Raw genomic sequence first — 22,003 nt, 5'->3', positions numbered from 1 at the left:
AATAATAATCTTTCGGGTGACCCATGTGTCAATCCAAATCGCATGGGAGTATGAATGTGATGTATCCCAAGAAAGTACTGAGGTACTCAGTTGCAGACAGCCTGTACTCACGTGGTCAATGAGCTCTCGGACCATACCGTTCCACTCCCCCTTGTCGTTCTGAGCTCCGTACTTCCCATCTGTCACCAGCTTCACCTCGTAGGCGAAGCCCAGGATGTTGGACAGCTCTTTCAGCAGGTCGAGACAGTAGCCCTCAAAGCGATCGTTCCCGTACAGCGGCTTATCGGATTTCTTATACATAACATAAGGGTTTTCCTGCAAAGTGACATAGTCAACGTCAGCATATCAGTCAAGATATCCCAGATGAAATGCCGTCTGATACCACTTTGACTCATTGCATATTACTTATACCAGGATAGTGGTGACGACGAGGGTCCTGTTGGCCATCGAATCGGTAATGTTTTGGGATGAGTCCTTGCTGATCTCAGTCAGATTAAGGCCTGTTTGGGAATTCCACACTCCAATCTGTGAAGGAGTTCATCATTACACTGATCACAATCTGAACATGGCACCGGAAAGAAACGTGTTATTAATTTGCGCGATAAGGATATCAAACATCACAAGCTCCCCAGAGTAATCTTCGTGTTTAGCAATCTCAACTGATGAGGGACGATAAGGAATGAAGAAGAGGGGGTAGAAACATTACGGTCGACATATATTACATTGACCATATTCACACAGTGGCCATCTTGCTCTTATGTCATGCTCAGGTTGGGTTCCTTTCCATCCTGTTCAGGAAACCCAACCTGAGCATGTCGTAAGCGCAAAAGGGCCGCTGTGCGACTATGGTCAATTGGGAGAGATGGAGCGAGAGGGGGAGGGGCAGGGTGGGGAAAGAAACACAGTCTTTGGTAACACTTTATTTTACGATCCACATATTAGCCAGTAGTTATTATGACATAAAAACTATGAGTAAAAACAGACTATACGGTCTCCGTTCTCTGTTGTTGTTGCCGTTCTTAAACAGAATATATGTGACTAGTATGTGTTCTCGACACTAAAGTGGTACCCACACTTTGGTATAGCAAGGACAACATCACAGAGGGCAGTGGGCGGAATTCAATAGTTGGTCACTGCTATTTCACTATGCCGAGGCAACATACAAACCTTTTTCCACACTTTATTCAGGCGGCTGCTGCCCGCGATTGTCTTGCAGGGGTAATACAAAGAAAGCATTTTAATTGCATAGTACTATGCTTATAGAATTTCTTTTTGTGAAATATGAACTGTATTTGTGGATGTTTATCATGCTATGATACAAAGTTGGAAAGTATAGTTATATATATATAACTTTCTCTGTGCTTGATAACTTTTGAATATATATATATATATATATACATACATATACATACATACATACATACATACATACATACATACATACATACATACATACATACATACATACATACATACATACATACATACATACATACATACATACATACATACATACATACATACACATACATACATACATACATACATACATACATACATACATACATACATACATACATACATACATACATACATACATACATACATACATACATACATACATACATACATACATACATACATACATACATACATACATACATATATGTATATTTGTTTATTTTCTCCTATTTTGAATTCAGTAAGGGACCATCCCCTGTTCAGGCTGATAATGATGACCCATCAAATGACTTGTCAAAACAGGTAATGGGTTCATTTTGGGGGAGAAAATGTGGAACATCCATGAAACCTTAATGACATTCATTCCAAAGTAGGTCACCTACTTGAGTAAGCTACTTTTAAGTGAGCGACTGTTTTAGCCGAGTCATTTTCTAGACAGGTATTCTTACTCTCTAGAGTAAAGTCTAACTCAAGTGACAGAACTTAACTGTGAAAAATCTCGATCTTAAGGAGGCATTTATTCTTGTGTTGAATTTTAAGATTTAGTTTTTGTCAAAATAAGTGGGGGGGAAATGCCAATGGAGACAAATTAATTAATTTTAAATAACTGAGCTTGTTTCAAGTGACAAAAGCTTGTAATCCAGCAGATTGCTCCACATTTCAAGATAATGTCTAAATCCTAGAAATAAGTTAAATGATTAAACCCCATTCTCAGATTCTTCCAGATTTTAAAACTCAATAGAAGATGCAACTGTACATGTGTTTTCCCTTTTTTTTAACTTGTCATCTTCACATTGAAATGAAAATGGCTAAGGAAAATGGCTCACATGAAAAAGGATGACATAAAATGTTTAATTAAAGAACAATCTTTATAATTGTTTTTACAATGTTCTATTTCGGTTAAAATACATTTCCACCTCTGCTCTGACGTTGATGGTAACAACATGACATGTCTGTTGTGGGTCAAACATCTCACCTTCTCTAAGCCGTCTTCCTTCAGGCTGATGACGTCTAGATCAAACTCTTTCCGAAGGCCATCTGTCCTGTTTATAGTTATTAGTCCTGTCAAGCCATTCCACGTTGCCTGAAGGAGGCGGAGGGCGGGAGACAAAACAAATTAATCCCTGCATTCTTATCTCCCTGTACAGAGATGCACACAACCTAATGGACCAGGGACCCCGCAGGAATACAGACACTATTTAAAAAATGGAGATGAATGATTGATGAGCGCTGTTGGAAAAGAATGAACTTTAATTTAGGGTAACAAATTGCATTTTTTACAGACATGCTTGCATCGGCACGGTTGTAGTGACTGACCTATCTTAAACCCCACCCTCTTTTCTTGATCATCCAATCACAACTGCCGCTTCTGGATCAAGAAAAGGGGCGGCTTTGAAATAGGTCAATTGATACTGTGCATATTCACTCTACAGTAGCATGGTGTTACATCATGACAGACTGACTGAATGAGTCGATGATTCAGGAGACCTGAATTCCACTCATCCACTAATTCTTAAGTGTGTGTTTTACCAGATGGCTGGGGTTTATCACATGGTTGAGGTTTCAACTTTCAATCACAGAAAAGTACTAAAATTAACTTTCAAATGTGGCTCTTAGCATGCAACGGCCCACATGTGGGCCCTCGTGGGCCCTCTTGAGGACGATTTGCCCACTGGCACTTTGGCGACATCTAGCGGCTTGGGTGTTTTTAATACAATATATATATCGAACTAACACCCTATTTGTTGCCTGTTGATAGCCATTTCAGGTGACAAAATCCGTTCAGCGGTTCTTGAGTTACATGCCGATATGTGAGGCTTGCGCCGAGTAGACGGCAGACTTTTTATTTTTTCAAATACCACTCCCGACTCTCGAGCCTCTACCTCAGTCAATCATTTGGCGATCTCTTTTTTTTATCTACTTTTTCTCCCCATTTTCTATTTTTCTCCCTTCCCCAATTTCGTATTGTCCAATTCTACCCTCCACTGTCTCGAACGTTGTTAGGCCATGCCTCCCACAAGCCGGCTGCAATGTGGACGAAGCCTTACATCACGTGTCCCCTCCGGTACTCGAGGAGGCAGCCGTCGCATCTTTTCACCTGCACAGCGCGATCTCTCAGCGGCAAGGGTCTGCGTGGGAGGGACACGCCGCCCCCGTCGCTTCCTGATTCTACTGTGCAGGCACACCAACCGACCTGTAGGAGTCGCTGTCCACAACGTCCGATCCCCACCCACCAATACTACCAATTGTATTAGTATGAACGACCAGCCAAGCTGGTAGCAACGCAGAGAGCTGGGCTCGAACCCAGCATCTCCTGCGTTGGTGGCGAGCGCCTTGCCCACTGCGCCACCTAGCCGCCCATCATTTGGCGATCTCCAAAATTATTGGACAGGGTTGTAACCAATGAGTAGAGCTTTCCAATAGTGGGAATGAGCAAATCAGGGATCTAGGTGAAAAGTCACGAGCCAAAACAGGAAGAGAATTCTCTGTCGAATGCATTGAAGTCTATGAGAAAATCGTTTTCTGAACTCTCTCACTTTTTACCAAAACCGCTTCTAATCACTCATTTCTGAACAGATTTGAATGAAATCTGGACATCTACTACACAACGGTGTTTTTTCAGCCATACAAATTTTGGAAATATTACTTCTGGACTACTAACTACTACAGAAAAACGTGAGTAACAAGTTTTTCTACAACTCAAGTTCAGACCTACAGTATGTTACTCTATTTCATTAGCACTAAAAGTGAATAAAGTATAGTATTTTGGTTTGCAAAAAAAGTATGCAGTCCTCAAAAATGAAAACTAAAATGGCCACTTTTGGGGGTGATTGTTAACTGGTAAAGGAACATGCCAACATTATGGGAAATGTGCTTACTGTCTTCTCCAGAGTCAGACAAGAAGACAGATAATGTGGGTTCAGTAGAAAGCTAGCCTAGCTTAGCACAAATGAATGGAAGCAAATCCGTATCCGCTTCTTTTCATTTGTGCAAGCTAGGGTAGCTTGCAGCCGGATAGCTTTCTACTGAACGCACAGAGAGGAAATTGGTATCTATCTTCTTGTCTGACTCTGGAGAAGACGGTAAGCGTATTTCCGATAATGCTGGCGTGTTCCTTTAAACCTTTTGACAACTATTGTATTGTTGGGTACTCCAACTTCAAGTCAGTTAAAACAAACACTAAGAATTGTTAGAAAATTCTACGCATTTCGAGTTTGAGAATATTTGTGGCATGGTGGATAAAAATCATTCATATTTTCCACCTCACCCGAGTAATATCTATCCATCCAGATCATTTCAGTGTGATTTGCTTAGTTTTGGAGATATCTGCTGCAGAGATACAGTATATGCTGTCACTCCAATACAATGGAGCTGAATGGCACTCTGGCTTGTGGCACGCAAAGCACCATAATAATGAATGGGGAGGTGTACTTCAGTAGAAAATAGTTCCGACATGAAAGTGCTCACAACAAGGTCTGTGTCTTAACCTGAGTAACCAGGTCCTGATTTCTTGAAGCCCCTTCAAGTTAAGATCCTTGTTTTACTCGAGGTCTTGCCACTGCTGGTTCTTTCGATACAGACCAGCCTACTCAGGAACCCATCTCCCTTCTTCAGGTCTTCAGGAGAATTGTATATTGCATAGTAGTGTATATAAGAACCAGTTTCTCAGGAACCTAGCATGTCTTTTTTTTACCATGCATATCTTGTGTCTTATCTATTTTTTTTTGTATGCCTATTTTATTCTATTTTATTATTGTATTTTGCACAATCAATGCGGGCATGACCACCCGCATTTCACTGTATGCCCTGGTATGTATGTGACAAATAAACCTCTTGATTCTTGATTCTTCTTGAGAAACATCAATCCAATGAAATGCAAAAGTGGTGGCGCCCCCTAATATGAAACCAGGATCCCTAGGAAGATCCCTAATCCAACTAAAATAAATGTGATATTATGTGATTATTATTTGAAAATGAAAAACGACTGTAACGCCGACCACTAACAAGCGTCCGAGATGTAGTAATGTTATAATGATGCCAAAGTACCGTCCTGCCCTCTGGACTACTTGTTACGACAACAATATGAAATAAAAAGGGAAATTAAACTCTGCCTGAGGACGAGGAGGAGGAGAAATGAGCATCACTGACAAGGTGCTGTTTCTTCTGGCAACGCACGCACGAGTGCACACACACACACACACACACACACACACACGAGCAACAGAAATAACAAAACAAAAAGAAAACAAACATGTATTTCAGATCCAAATGACGTGCTAACACTACAATGAACGTCCTCCACTCTGTAAACATGGCCGCCGATATATAGTCTTTAGCATTTATGAGAACTGCTGCTGGGTGAGCTTATCTCCATGTTCTTGGGATAAGTTTGACATGCATGTGTGTGTGTGTGTGTGTGTGTGTCCGTGCGTGCGTGCGTGCGTGCGTGCGTGCGTGCGTGCGTGTGTCTGCGGTGGCATGGGGGGGGGGTCTTGGTTATCTATGGACTATCAGTACTCTTTGATTAATTTACAACATTGCACACATCTGTTAGACCAAGTTGGCCCTACGCGGGAGACTGATTTCTCTCATTAAGCTCCTGGCTAAGTCCGCGCCAATCAAAAGTGTGTCTCTCGCCATGTGTTGGTGTCATTATTACAGTTACATATAGACTGAGAACATGGGATAGCCACGATCTCCTCTGATTGGAGAATCCAGAGATCTTATCTTTCGGGCTGGAGTGGACTGTGGAGTGTGGGTTGGGGGGTGGGGGGTTGGGGTGAGGAGGTTAAGCGGGAGATTTCATAGCCGCCAATATCCGGCGTGAACACTGAACATCCATGAACATCCGCGCACCAGTGCACTCTCAAAATGGGTTGGAGATTCATCGGGACAAAATGTTAGCAAACGGTGGTCCGTGGTCCAACGCTGGTCTATATGGGCATCCGTGGAATGACACAGTTGGTAACCCTGCATTACCATTGGTCACCATGATATCACATGACAATACTTCATCCATGGACCCAACCCAAAACTTAATTTCACTCAACCGCCACAGAACTGTCTGTAAACATCTGATGTGTTTCCTTCAATGCCGTCGTGCAGGGACGGTAAATGTCAATATTTGTCTCTTATTGTTTGGGAATTCTTCCAGTCGGTTGATCTTCGGTAACCAATAGGTTCTCTTCTTGCCAAGTTTGATGCAATAAAATGAATGCTCGATGGCAGGATCTCTCATTTATCGTTAGTAGCAGCAGGACGGAACACAATACACCAACACGGATTGCTAACCAATAAAAAGGCGAAAGCCTCACAGCGACGTCCAACCAACAGTAGTGTAGACCAACCAACGGATTGGCTGTTGGCGGCTGAGTCTCTGCCGATGTGATGTAGAGAAAGAGTCCATGTCCCCCTTCTGGGCTCTTGGATCTTTCTCTCCTGAGGCGCCGGGGCGTTGTCTTTGTCCTCCACTACCAGGCCACGGTAATTGAATAGCTCATTCATCAAAAGAAACATCTCATTAGAGCGAGAGAGCAATAGAAGAAAAGAGCCTATTACATTCAAATTAATATTATCTCCAGAGAGTCGACGACGCCACACAATAATAATAATTAAACTCAAGTAATGACACCGGGACTAACCGCGTCTGTCTCCCTCCCGCTTTTCAACGTGGTTCCATCTCTTTGTTTACCATGTCCCCTCTGTCAGATCAATAATTGATTAATCAATAATTAATTGAATCCTTGATTATTCAATGAATCCTTAATTATTAATATTTTATCCTGGTGTGCTGTGGATTCACAATAGTCTCACAATAGACTGTCTAACGGCATTGCCTCGATATATGAGGAATGATTACTTCAGATGCAGTCTTAAGCTGAAAATACTTGTGTTGATCATCATATATTACTTTAAATACTTTAAAACATGGTTTTCTACAGAGGCCAGCTGAACTCTGATAATACAGTATATTGATTTCCTGAACTGTAGTCACAACTAGATTTATCCCAGGTCTAATTAACACATCATAGCATGGTTTGGTGTAAGCAGGTACGGTGCTATAAATGCAACAACACACGTCTCTCATTAGTGTCCTCGACAGCTAGACAGCTACAGATAATTCTGCAAATCGACAGATGGCACCAGACAACACGTGATGTGAATCATCAAAAGGATTCATTTAGAATGTGATGGGACACGCGCATACACACACACACGCACACACACACACACACACACACACACACACACACACCCACACACACACACACACACACACACACACACACACACACACACACACACACACACACACACACACACACACACACACACACACACACACACACACACACACACACACACACACACACTTCCCTCCCTCCCTCATTAGATCATAACTCTAAAACTAAAATGAATAGTTGGCGAGGTTTGAAAATGGTTATGGTTTGTGTATGGTTAGGATATGGTGGTGTTGGGTGGTGATGGTGGTGGTGGTAGTGGGGGGGTGTCTGTGTGAATTCATAAACTAGACTCACGTCTTTGAACATGTTCATGAAGCGGGATCCGAAGCGCCAGGGTTTGTGTCGGTGACACTGGAGGGAACTGACGGTGATCTGAGTGGCGCGTTGAGAGGCAGCAGCCACCATGTAGACGGCATCGTACATGAGAGCTGCTTCAGTCTGAGAACACACAGGAAATATCATCACCATCATCATCATCATCATCATCACCACCATCATCATCATCATCATGACCACCACCATGACCACCACCATGACCACCACCACCATCATCATGACCACCACCACCATCATCATCACCACCACCATCATCATCATCATCATCATCATCATCATCACCACCACCATCATCATGACCACCACCACCATCATCATCATGACCACCACCATCATCATGACCACCACCACCATCATCATCACCACCATCATCATCATCATCATCATCATGACCACCACCACCATCATCATGACCGCCACCACCACCATGACCACCACCACCATCATCATGACCACAACCACCATCATCATCACCACCATCATCATCATCATCATCATGAACACAACCACCATCATCATGACCACCACCATCATCATCATCATGACCACCACCATCATCATGACCACCACCACCATCATCATCACCACCATCATCATCATCATCATCATCATCATCATCATCATCATCATCATCATCATCATCACCACTACCACCATCACCATCATCACCATTATTATCATCACCACCATCATCATCATCATCATCATCGTCATCATCATCATCATCATCATCATCGTCATCGTCATCATCACCACCACCATCATCATCATCATCATCATCATCATCATCATCATCATCATCATCATCACCATCATCATGACCACCACCATCATCATCATCACCATCATCATCGTCATCATCATCATCACCACCACCACCATCATCATCACCACCATGACCACCACCATCATCATCATCATCATCATCATCATCATCATCATCATCATCATGACCATCATCATCATCATCCTCATGACCACCATCATCATCATCATCATCATCATCATCACCACCATCATCATGACCACCATCATCATCACCACCACCATCATCATGACCACCACCACCACCATCATCATCATCATGATCACCACCACCACCATGACCACCACCACCATCATCACCACCACCATCATCATGACCACCACCATCATCATCATCATCATCATGACCACCACCACCATCATCATGACCACCATCACCACTAGGGATGCCCCGATCGATCGGCCAGCGATCGGTATCGGCCGATATTCAGTATAAATATGAGATCGGTGAATTCCGATAATGCTTTATTTTCGCCGATCGTGAAAACCGATCGAAAAACATGATCCAATTCTTAGCGGAGATCTCACTTGCTGACTTCTCTCTGACACACAGAGCTGCAAACTGCCGCTCCTCCTCCTCCTCCCCTGCCCCTCCCGCACCCGTGTAAACACAGAGGCTCCTAATGCCTCGGGCAGTCTGCTCTAGTGCATGAGACCTCCGTGAGCTAACGTTAGCTACCTAGCTATCGTTACTGTTTAAACAAAATTACCCAGTCAACTATTCACTTTTAGTTTAATACATGAGGCATTGTCTAACGGTATCTAGCCGGCTAGCTACTGATAGCTCCTGATATCAACAAATGCTCCAGCAATAGTCTAGTAGTGCATGATACCTCCGTTAGCTCACGTTAGCTCACGTTAGCTCACCTTAGCTCACTGTTCAAAACGAAATGTCCCATTAAACTAAATAGTTCACTGAGGCGTTGTCTTAACGTTATCTAGCAGGCTAGCAGTAGCTACAGATAGCTCCTGATATCAATGTCTTATAACATTGATTCGATGCGTATTCGAGCCCCGGCTTGCATCGCAGTCACGAAAGGGGCTAGCTGAGGGAGTAGGGTATATCTGCAGAGCCGCAGCCGCAGATATACCCTGCTGAGGGCATGCTGAATGTGATTTGACCAAAGCAGAGTATACACACAGACAGTGGAGATAGCGAGCATTTTGACTTGTTGCGTAGTGGCGATGTCTCGCAGATAATACAACTACAAGTATAATTATATAATATATATATTTTATATAAAAAAAATAAAAATAAGTATATATCTATATATATTTTTTATTTTTATAAAACCAAAAACGATCTGTATCGGTATCGGTATTGGCCGATATGGCTCAAGACGATCGGTGATCGGTATCGGTGGCAAAAAACATGATCGGGGCATCCCTAATCACCACCATCATCATCATGACCAGCACCATAATTTTTGACATAGAGGCATAACACACGATACAGATTCCTTGAGTAAAATATAAAAGCTGTGGGTTAAGGCTGTCCCCGAAGCATGTTTTTGGGATTCGAACTTCGTCAGGGTTTTTCGAACGGACGTTCGAACCTTCGTTTTTAATTAAAAGGAAATTTAATATTTATTTTTTTAAATATCCTCAAGCTAAATCCTCAATTTGAATAAAGTGATTAATCTGATTAAATTAGTATATTTTTTTTTATCAACTTTCCAGACCCAGACCCAGCCCAGGCAGAAGCCCCAGCCCAACTAAATCAATTAAATCAACTTTCTTTAATGAATATAATATAACTCATCAGTTTTTTTAATACTATAATATTAGTGTATCCTAATCTAGTTTATCTGCAACTGTGAAGAAAAAACCCATTGGTTTAAACAGAATGAAAAAAAAATGTAATAAAAAAAAATATTCTTTTAAAATCTTTATTAAAATGTTTTAATTCGAATGTTGATTTAGAATTCGAATGCCAACATAACGAACGAAGTTTCGAACGTTCGAACGTTTGGGCTCAGCCCTACTGTGGGTTGATTTGATGTAATAAACACAAACAGCAACACCCCTCTGTGGGAGTTGGACAATATAACTGAGAGAAGCAGCAGCAGTGGTTCATTACGTGTTTGGCCACAGGGCAACAGGAGTATTATCAAACCATGACCAATGGAGCCCTGTGTCCAACCACTTCAATCTAATGAAACACACTGTTGCTTCTCTCAGTTATAGTGGAATCTGACATGTCCAGCTCCCACAGAGCTTCTCAAGCTTCTCTTCTCTAAACCGATCTCACTCGCTGTCGCTGAGTTCTGTCTCAGACACCGGGTGGTGCGGCGTCTGCTCATCCCTCCAGCCCCTCCCGCACGCATGTAAACACGGGTCTAGTCTAGTGAGACGGGACACGGGAGGACGGCGTCTCCCTGAGCTAACGTTAGCTTAGCTACCGTTACAAAATGACCCAGTCAACTATTCACTTTTAGTTTAATACATGATGAGGCATTGTCTAACCGAACGGTATCTAGCTGGCCAGCTACCGATAGCTCCTGACATCAACAAATGCTCCAGCAAGTCTAGTAGAGACGTGTATGATACCTCAGCTAGCTCACGTTAGCGCAAGTTAGTTCACTGTTCAAAACTAAATGTCCCATTGAACTAAATAATTCACTGAGGCGTTGTATTAACGTTATATATCCGGCTAGCAGTAGCTACAGATAGCTCCTGATATCAATGTCTTATAACACTGATTCGATGCGTATTCGAGCTGAGGGCTTGCTGAACATAGTAACGTTATACCAATAGGGTCCAGCTGCAGCGCAGGAGAATCCTGGCCGTAGCTCGAGCCTACTCGAGTATAGGTCCAGCTGCAGCTCCGGAGAATCCTGGCCGTAGCTGGAGGCTACTAGAGTACACACAGACAGTGGAGCTTGTTGCGTGGTGGCGATGTCTCGCAGATAATACAAGTACAAGTCTAATTATATAATATATATATTTTATAATAAAAAAAAAAAAAATTATATAAAATAAATTAAAAAATGTTGTAATCAAAAACGATCGGTATCGGATCGGTATCGGCCGATATGGCTCACGACGATCGGTGATCGGTATCGGTGGCAAAAAACATGATCGGGGCATCCCTAATATATATATATATATATATATATATATATATATATATATATATATATATATATATATATATATATATATATACATACATGGATGTAATATGTATGTGTGTGTGTGTCTTGTCTATGCAATGTACAGTATGCTATTTCTATGTCACATAGAGACTCAGTTCACATGATTAGATCATGTGACTGCAACATGTGTTTATTTAAGATGCCGTCATGCGGTGTCACATTAGTCTGATGAAGAGCAGGTGTAACAGAGCATGAGGTGAGGCGGACCTTTAAAAAAGTGAATATCAGGAAGGCAGCAGGTCCGGACGGCATCCCCGGCCGCGTCCTAAAAGTCTGTGCCGACCAACTGGCCCCAGTATTCACTGACATATTTAACCTGTCCTTAGAACAGGCTGTCATCCCCACCTGCCTGAAGAAGTCCACTATTATCCCTGTACCCAAAAAATCCAAGCCTGCTTGCCTCAACGACTACCGCCCTGTAGCTCTCACCTCCATAGCCATGAAGTGCTTTGAGAAGCTAGTAAAGGGCTACATCTGCTCCTCCCTCCCCATCAACATGGACCCCCTGCAATTTGCATACCGCCCCAACAGGTCCACGGAGGACGCCATATCCCATGTGCTGCACACAGCAGCATCACACCTGGACAAGAGGCAGGGGAACTATGTGAGAATGCTATTCATCGACTACAGCTCGGCATTCAATACCATAGTCCCCTCCATACTCATAGCCAAGCTCAGGGACCTGGGCTTGGGCTATGACCTCTGCCAGTGGGTCTTGGACTTCCTGACTGGCAGACCCCAGGTGGTGAGAGCAGGCAACTGCACCTCCTCATCCATCACCCTCAACATAGGGGCCCCCCAGGGCTGTGTTCTGAGTCCCCTCCTCTACTCCCTGTACACACACGACTGTGTGGCTCAGCGGAGTAGCAATACAATCGTCAAATTTGCTGACGACACAGTGGTGGTGGGCCTGATCTCTGCCAACGACGAGAGGGCCTACCTGGAAGAGGTCAAGGTCCTGGCGGGATGGTGCCAGGAAAACAGCCTCTCCCTGAACGTCAGCAAAACAAAGGAGATGATTGTGGACTTCAGGAGGTCGGGGGTCAAGGACTACAGCCCCCTCAGCATCGACGGGGCACCGGTTGAGAGAGTCAACAGCTTCAAGTACCTCGGAGCCCACATATCCGAGGACTTGAAATGGACCATACACATTAACAGTGTGGTGAAGAAGGCACGACAACGCCTCTACTTCCTCAGGCGCCTAAGGAAGTTCCAAGTCAGCCAGAAGATCCTTAAGAACTTCTACTCATGTACAATAGAGAGCATCTTGACCGGCAACATCACCTCCTGGTTTGGGAATAGCACTGCAAAAGACCAAAGCAGACTACAAAGAGTGACACGTTCAGCCGAACGCACAATTGGAGGGGGGCTCCCCACCCTCCAGAACATTTACTACAAGCGTTGCAAGGGGAAGGCTAAGAGAATTATTAAGGACTCGAGCCACCCGAACAACTGCCTCTTTGAACTGCTGCCGTCAGGCAAGCGATACAGGAGTCTCAAGGCGAGCACAGAAAGACTCAGAAGTAGCTTCTATCCCCAGGCCATCAGGCTGCTAAACGAACAATGAATGAACACTACACAACAACAACCACCAAACACACATAGCACACACATCCACACGCACACACTCACTTTAAACAAACACACTGTAGCACCCACTACACACACTTTATAGCACACACCCACTTTAAACAAACACACTGTAGCACCCACTCCCCACACTTTATATTTATGGATGAAGGATTGCACTACAACTCGTACACCTTACTGTAAATTGTACCTAAAATTGTACCTCATCCCATTTCTGCTTTGCACTAGATAGTACTGTACATTAGTACACTGCATAGTTGTGTATTGTATATTATATGGTAACTCAGAACATTGTACATATGTCTATACCGAACAACTGTGACCTCATTTTCTTCTTCTAAATTCATGCTATATTATGTTATTATGTTATTTGATACTATCTTGTCTAGCACAGTCTCTGGAGCGTAACAGTAAGAAGCATTTTGTATGAAAGTATTCTGTACTTCTGTATGACAACTATTAAAGAACTTGAACTTGTAGCTCAACATGTTACTATGACTAAGCTGTGCAATAAATAAGTGGACATTGGAGCCCTGTAGTGTTGTGAGCTGTTGCGTTTGTCTACGTGAGCTTTAGTTGAGCTCTTACGGCTCAGCACCTGCCCTGCCCTGCTTGGACATACGTGCTGCATACTTGATTTTAGGTAATGACACACACACAAACACACGCACACCTGCACATGTGTGTTCAGGAAAATGTCCCTTAAGTCAGTATTGCTTTCCCTCCATTATAGCCAATAAATAGAAAGAAGAGGAAAATGTAAATGCATACAAGAAATTATGCATACAAGTGTTGTTATCATTATGTTCCTCCTGTTAGCATTATGTTCCTCCTGTTAATACACTACAGTATATCACTACAATGCATCATTACAGTGTATCACTACAGTGTATCACTACAGTGTATCACTACAGAGTATCACTACAGTGTATCACTTCAGCGTATCCCAACTACATACAGTTGGGGGAAAAAACACAAAAGGCTGAGCAGAGGAGTTTTTACCTTTTATTTTACCTAGGATAGGTTCGCTGAGCACAGATGCTTTTTTATTTTACCTAGGGTAGGTTCGCTGAGCACAGATGCTTTTTTATTTTACCTAGGGTAGGTTCGCTGAGCACAGATGCTTTTTTATTTTAACTAGGGTAGGTTTGCTGAGCACAGATGCTTTTTTATTTTACCTTGGGTAGGTTCGCTGAGCACAGATGCTCTTTTATTTTACCTTGGGTAGGTTCGCTGAGCACAGATGCTCTTTTATTTTACCTAGGGTAGGTTTGCTGAGCACAGATGCTCTTTTTCAGCAATGCCTTGCTCCACACTCTGTACATTCAGACATGGGAGCTGCCCAGTACAACCACAGTCTTTACACTGTTGGCTGCTGAGCATCTCCACTGGAGCAGCTGGGGGTTAAGTGCCTTGCTCAAGGCCACTTCAGCACCTGGTATTGAGGTATGGGAGAGCATTATTCATTAACTTCCCCCGCCCGCCCCTTCCTGCCCATTCGGGGGCTTTGAACCAGCGATTTTCCGCTTCTGTGACGGCCGACTACTCACCGTCATCATCCCTTCCATCATGCCGGTCTCCACCTTGGCGGGGGCCTGCAGGCGCTCCATGGCCCACCTCTCCACTACCGACGCCACCTGCAGGTTGTCTATGTTGAGGAGACGGAAGCCTGTCATGTTGACTCCACTGTAGCGATAAGGCTCCAGGTCCAAGGAGAACAGATCCTAGACAGAGGCAGAGAACAATGCTATCATCCTCAAGGTTAAAGTCCATGAAGCCATCATTCAAATATAAACAAAAGGCCACTCAGATCAGACGGCGTCGTTCACAAACTGATTAAGAGTGGAATAACAGGGGGCGGTCAGGTGGCGTGACGGAGATTGCGTTCGTCACCAACCCCGGAGCGGCTGGATTCGCCTGTTCGAATCCAGCTCACAGCTCCGAGGTTGTCACCAGCTTGGCTGGCCGTTCACACTAATACAATTGGCAGTATTAGAGGGTGGGAGAAGCTGGCGGGGTGGGTCCGGGTCGTTGTAAACAGCGACTCCTACAGTTCGGTCGGGGCGCCTGCTAAGCGCGGATAGGATCTAAGTGGGATAGTGTGATCCTTCCACACGCTACGCCCTCTCAGTGAGAATCCGCGCTGCCAGGTGAAAAGAAGCGGTTGATTGGCTGGACGTGTCGGAGGAAGCACGTGGTAGCCTCCACTCTCCCAGACCGACAGTGTGGGGGGTAAGTGCGCAGCGACCAGGAAGGGGATTGGGAATTGGCATAACGACTAACATTGGGATGGGAGAAAATCGGAGGAAAAAGGAGGGGGGAAAAGATTAAAAAAAAAAAGAAAAAAAGACTGGAATAACAGGTAAATATGTTTTTTCTTTTAATGTTTTCTGATGCTGTGAAAGGTTTGTTTATATTAGCAATGTTTGTAAACATTGGAGTAAAATAGACCCACTGTTACCATATTCACACGGTGGCCCTTTTGCTCTTATGTTGTGCTTGTTAACACATTGAGCGCCAGATGGCGCTGTTTGTGTATGGCCGTTTGTGCCAGCGCTGTAATGCAATGGGGGTAGATGCCGGTGTTTGTAGGGCTAAAACTATATTAAATATTATAGCTATGGGTCTAATAACAACGTCGATTGTCAGTGAGTTTCTTCCGGTCAACATGCAAAAAACTGATAATTTTTTCATCCATACATTTCCGTTTTATACCGTGGTGAATATGAGTATAGTTTTAGAGTGATACTGTGTAATACCAGGGAACTCCGTCAAACAGCGCTTTACTGAATTTCATTATAAATCGTGCCATTTCTCGCCTGATTATTGAATCAATCTGAAATCAACTCTAGATTATCGGTATTATGTTTCATCATGCATGCACGAAAGGGGGGGGGAGGCGGCCCTCCGTGCTTTGATCGCAGCCAACGGGACACGGCCCATACACACACCACAGACGCATGCTGCAATCGCGGGAAAAAAATTATCGGATCAACGCAAGATTGATAAAAATTATAATATATAGTCAAGTCAAGAGTTTTATTTGTCACGGCATACAAGGCATACAGTCTATGATGTACTGCAAAAAGAATAATCCAATTATCTGATCGCCATTCCAAATACTGGTCGCGGTCGTGTGTCCAACGTTATCCACCAAAGAAAATGAACGGGCAGGCAGGGACCCTCGTCGAGGCAACTGTGGTGACCGCTTGTCTTGCTGGAGTGTTTAGACCCCGCCTGCACGCTGCAGCTCGGCCACTTTTTTACCAATACCGATATACCAATATTGTCCAACTCTTAATTTCCAATACCGATATCAACCCATATCAACCGATACCAATATATGCAGGGTTCCCCCCCCCCCAAAAAAACGGAATAATTTCAGGTAATTAACATTACTTATTACATGGCGTTTTCACATTCGCCGAAATGCTTGCTTGTGATTGGTCAATAGCGCTCATCAGAGGTCCGTTATTACTCGATAACGGACCTCTGCCGAACAATAATGACCGCTGTGCGCAGCTGTTCGCAATCAAGGCCACTGACACACTGCATCAGTGCAGCCAATCAGACACATCTGCTGGCTGCACTGACAGCGGAGTGTGTGTGACGATGACAGCGGAGCCAGAACAGAACTGTGTCTGCATTTGATCTCGTCTTGTCGATGTAAAATTAATTAGGTATATTGTTAGTAAGTTAGCCATGTAATAAGCGGGATAATGTATAGCTATACTCGGTCATTGTCGCAAAATAATTGACCTTCACTGACGTTTAAAACACCTCGGCGCGGCGCCTCTGTATTTTAAACTCCGTGTCGGTCAATTATTTTGCGACAATGACCTCGTAGCTATACATTATCCCTTACATATCTCTTGTCGTGGAATTAACACAACATTATGCATACTTTTGACAATAAATAAAATCAGAATTTGTTCTTACTTGCTTGCCTGGGTAAATAAAGGTTAAATAAATGTAAAAAAAATAAATAAATTTTTTGTAAAAAGAAATTGAAAACCGATACCGATAATTTCCGATATCACATTTTAATGCCAATATCGGCCGATAATATCGGTAGGTCGATAATATCGGACATCCCTAGAAATAATGATCATAATAACGAGTATACTCGTTGTTGCCGTCCAACGATTGGCGGGCAATAACGAGTTAACTCGTCATTGGCAATTAATGTGTTAAAGGAATCCCAACCTGAGCATGACATAAGAGCAAAATGACCGTCCATTGAGCCTTTAATGCAGGGATTCACAGACCTTTTAGGCAAGTGCCCCATATTGTAAATTCCGTTGACATAGGCATTTAAAGCATGTGAAAATTGTGTGTTACCATTGTAAATAATTTTGTTCCATGGTTCATGTATGCTTCACAAACTGGTTTCACGTCAATGTGGACGAAATGACCATCCGCATTTGGGTGCACAGGCCTGTCTGGGTGCCTCTCAAAATGTGAAAACACAAGGAGGATGTACTGCTAGATACATACATACTGCCAGGTTATATAAGAGATTTTTCTGTGGATCTGATTTTCATTTTGAGAGGTCCTCAAGGTTGTGAAAGCCTAGGTTAATAAGACTAAGCTAAAAATAGACATGGCTTACTCAGTCAGGGTAACACTTAAATTAAAACAGAGGAACAATATGTAATACAATGGCATTTGGCCAAAGCCTACACATCCTTTGATCCAATTATAAACCAAACCGCAGATGTTTGAGTTCATCATCGGGCACAATCTATAACTACACAGCATAACCTCCAGCACACACTTCAAAATCTACTGTACTCGCTCGTGGATAAGAGCGCTGCTCAATTAAGACGATGGAACTACATGTTGTAGGACGGGGCTTTTTACCAATCAATCAGATCCTCCAATCCACTTATATGGCAAACCACAGATGTGAGCAATTGTTTAAATTAAAGAACCTTCTGGGTGAACTGTGGAGTGAGTCTGGGAGGGGGGTGGGGGGGGGGGGGGTGGCTCGACGCCAACAGGTTCATATTACCAGGGTTGTGAAGAAGAAGTGGTAGTATTCTGTCATCATCCCCATGGATAGTATCTACAGGAAACAAGAAAACAGATGGTATCTAGAGCAAGGGTGGAGGGCAACCATGTCTTTTCAATCTACCAGTCCATTACAAGGGGCCTCCGAGTCGATCGCTGCAGCCATCGTTTAATCTATAATAATAATAATAATAATAATAATAATAATAATAATAATAATAATAATAATAATAATAATAATAATAATAATAATAATAATAATAATAATAATAATAATAATATAATATACTTTATTTGTATAGCACTTTTCATACAGAAATTGCAGTTCAAAGTGCTTCACAGCAGTAAAGAAAAATACAGGCATAAGCGAGCATAAAAAAGATAGAGAGGTAGCAAGGTAAGGTAAATCACAGTTTTAAATCCCAATAGGCCTCTCTGTTTACGGTTTCATTCAGTAATAGAAATAATGAAATAGAATAGACAGAGTAAAAAAGTGCGGTTTGATTCAGTTTAAAACCAAATTCTGTCATCCAATCACACTTAGGCTTGCTGATTTAAACTTCAATCTCAACGAATCCCTGGGTCTTTGGCCCGCCTTCTTTTTCCATTGGCTTTCATTGGGTCCCCCATTTCCGTGCATGTTTATCATTGTGTCATGAAACGCCATGGGACTAGTATGCAGGTATCAGTGGTGGATTCTCGTGTTATCAGCCAGTAATCACCTTGTCACCGGTGGCTCCGTGAAGTTTCTGCGTTGTGTTTATCTCTTTCTCATCGTACTAGCTGATACACGATATCTTCCCCCATTGATGCATTAGTCTCAAAAACATTAACGACACACTGGAAACAGGATACCTCTCCTGGATGTTGACGTTTATTTCCATACACATACTCTGTACAAGATGGAACCTGTTCTGAAAAGTCTTTGACTGCTATTGAATTCATTATTCTAATGATCTCTCCCTCTCTATCAGCCCGGTGGTTGTCGCGGCCTAGTGTTATCCAAAAGCCTTCCCTGTTAGCTGAAGCTAGCTCGTGGCAACTGGAGGGTGGGGGCTATGCGTCAGCTTCCCTTCCCCCACCCTCTAGCTTCTGAGGTCTCTCTGTCTACGTGTCTACGCTTCGTTTCTTAGTCTGAGTCTAACCAAAAGAACTCACAGCTATAACGTCTTTCCCCTAGCAACCGGTGGCCATCCCCATAGTCACGCCCCTTCTCTTGTTACTAAGTGACACAATGCCATGGCAACGGCTCTTGTCACCTACTGATCCACTCTAACGCCCTTTCTATCTCTTCCCCATAGCTCTATCTCTCTCTCTGACCAAATCTTCCCCACCAGCGGCTATCAGTTGTTGGTGTTAACAACTCGGCTGACGACCTTGGCACCCACACACCCTGCTCTGTGGCTTTGTCTGTCTGTGGCTCCCCAGTCTAACTTGAAAACACACACGAATGAAAGCTGCTGTTCCTCTATAGATCCGTCAGAGTAGATGCTGTCATCTACAGATATTTACATTATGTACACATTGAAAAACAAGTGGATCTCACAGTAGGCTGCCCTCTCACAACCATACAGGTATCAGTGGTGTGTAGGTTACCCTCTCACAACCATACAGGTATCAGTGGTGTGTAGGCTGCCTCCTCACAACCATACAGGTATCAGTGGTGTGTAGGTTACCCTCTCACAACCATACAGGTATCAGTGGTGTATAGGCTGCCTCCTCACAACCATACGTATCAGCCAGGTGTGTAGGCTGCCCTCTCACAACCATACAGGTATCAGCCAGGTGTGTAGGCTGCCCTCTCACAACCATACAGGTATCAGTGGTGTGTAGGTTACCCTCTCACGACCATACAGGTATCAGTGGTGTGTAGGTTACCCTCTCACGACCATACAGGTATCAGTGGTGTGTAGGTTACCCTCTCATGACCATACAGGTATCAGTGGTGTGTAGGTTACCCTCTCACAACCATACAGGTATCAGTGGTGTGTAGGCTGCCCTCTCACAACCATACAGGTATCAGTGGTGTGTAGGTTACCCTCTCACGACCATACAGGTATCAGTGGTGTGTAGGTTACCCTCTCACGACCATACAGGTATCAGTGGTGTGTAGGTTACCCTCTCACGACCATACAGGTATCAGTGGTGTGTAGGTTACCCTCTCACAACCATACAGGTATCAGTGGTGTGTAGGCTGCCCTCTCACGACCATACAGGTATCAGTGGTGTGTAGGTTACCCTCTCACGACCAGACAGGTATCAGTGGTGTGTAGGTTACCCTCTCACGACCATACAGGTATCAGTGGTGTGTAGGTTACCCTCTCACGACCATACAGGTATCAGTGGTGTGTAGGTTACCCTCTCACAACCACAAATTATCAGAATGTTAAACCAGCATAAGTAAGGATGGGTAGGCTATATGTCGAAACGCCAAGAGACAGCGACCTACCATTCTACACAGAATGAGAAGAGGATATTGTTTTTTCAACATATTGAGCATGAGCGTGATGGACTTCCATTCGAACACAAAGCCTACAAAGGAGGCTGTCCTTGTGCTCTTGGAGAGGGAAGGTTGCCACCCGTCCCATATAAGATGCAAAATGTTGTTTCCTTTATGAGTCAACACACAGAGCGCCGTTTGTTCTGTATTGAGTGAGAATAACAGTATTAGGCTGGGTACAGACGAGGCGTCTTGATAACACGAAGAGCGCAACCACTCACTATCTCTGCCAAGTTTGCCCTTCTCGCACTCCCTGTCTCTGAAGCACTGTGTTGCAGGAATCACAAGCGCTTTAACATAAATCGTTACTAGAGAGCAAAGGGTTGCACAATATATGAGGCATCTCCCTCCCCCTGTGCTTCTGTGTGTGTATGTGTGTCAGTGTGTGTCTCTTGTTGGCTGTTGCACAATTGCGTGCCGGGGCTTTTAAAAATGGAAAAAAAGAAAGTCTCTTTCTTCAAGTCAGAAGTAATATCCGTTGCTCGGCAGTGTGACAGATAATTTGTAGGGATAAAAGTTGAAAGTGTGTCATAAAATGTTTTATGTCTCTCATGGAGGAGGAGTGTGTGACATGAAAAAAACACAACACTCTTCTGGAGAAAGTTATTCTAGCACTCATCCTCCTCATCAGCAACACCGGGATCTGGCATGTCATGACACTGGAGTCATGTCCACACTTTTATTCGATGTTTGGAAGGTAGGTATGTCAGGCTCTATGGCTGCGCCATTATTTTGCCATTATTGCTCAGATGTCCACTGGCTGAGATGAGGGAAATCTTTGTCTAGATTCAAATGCTTGGATTAATTTTTGCTTCTGAAATACATAATATTTGATACATATATGTTGTGTTGTACAATGCATGACTTCTTAAATA

At 43.4% G+C, this 22,003-nt stretch overlaps 1 protein-coding gene across 2 annotated transcripts in view; it reads right to left on the bottom strand.

The window, feature by feature from the left end:
- grik1b (glutamate receptor, ionotropic, kainate 1b) overlaps positions 1-22,003 on the bottom strand; it is a gene marked incomplete at both ends in the record, with an annotated part of 93,501 nt that overhangs the window by 12,020 nt on the left and 59,478 nt on the right. Inside the window, 7 exons of one of the 2 annotated variants that reach the window (XM_084328274.1) lie at positions 112-315; positions 412-525; positions 1,168-1,209; positions 2,438-2,545; positions 8,001-8,144; positions 15,166-15,339; positions 18,630-18,683. In XM_084328274.1, the coding sequence (XP_084184400.1) occupies positions 112-315; positions 412-525; positions 1,168-1,209; positions 2,438-2,545; positions 8,001-8,144; positions 15,166-15,339; positions 18,630-18,683 (840 nt within the window). The remainder of the gene's footprint in view (positions 1-111; positions 316-411; positions 526-1,167; positions 1,210-2,437; positions 2,546-8,000; positions 8,145-15,165; positions 15,340-18,629; positions 18,684-22,003) is intronic. The other variant, XM_084328275.1, reaches the window with a different exon arrangement.

Source organism: Notolepis coatsorum (genome assembly GCF_963971535.1).
Source record: "Notolepis coatsorum genome assembly, chromosome: 1".
Taxonomy (NCBI): domain Eukaryota; kingdom Metazoa; phylum Chordata; class Actinopteri; order Aulopiformes; family Paralepididae; genus Notolepis; species Notolepis coatsorum.
The sequence above is the reverse complement of the archived record's forward strand: the minus strand, read 5'-3'. Positions and strand labels throughout refer to the sequence as shown.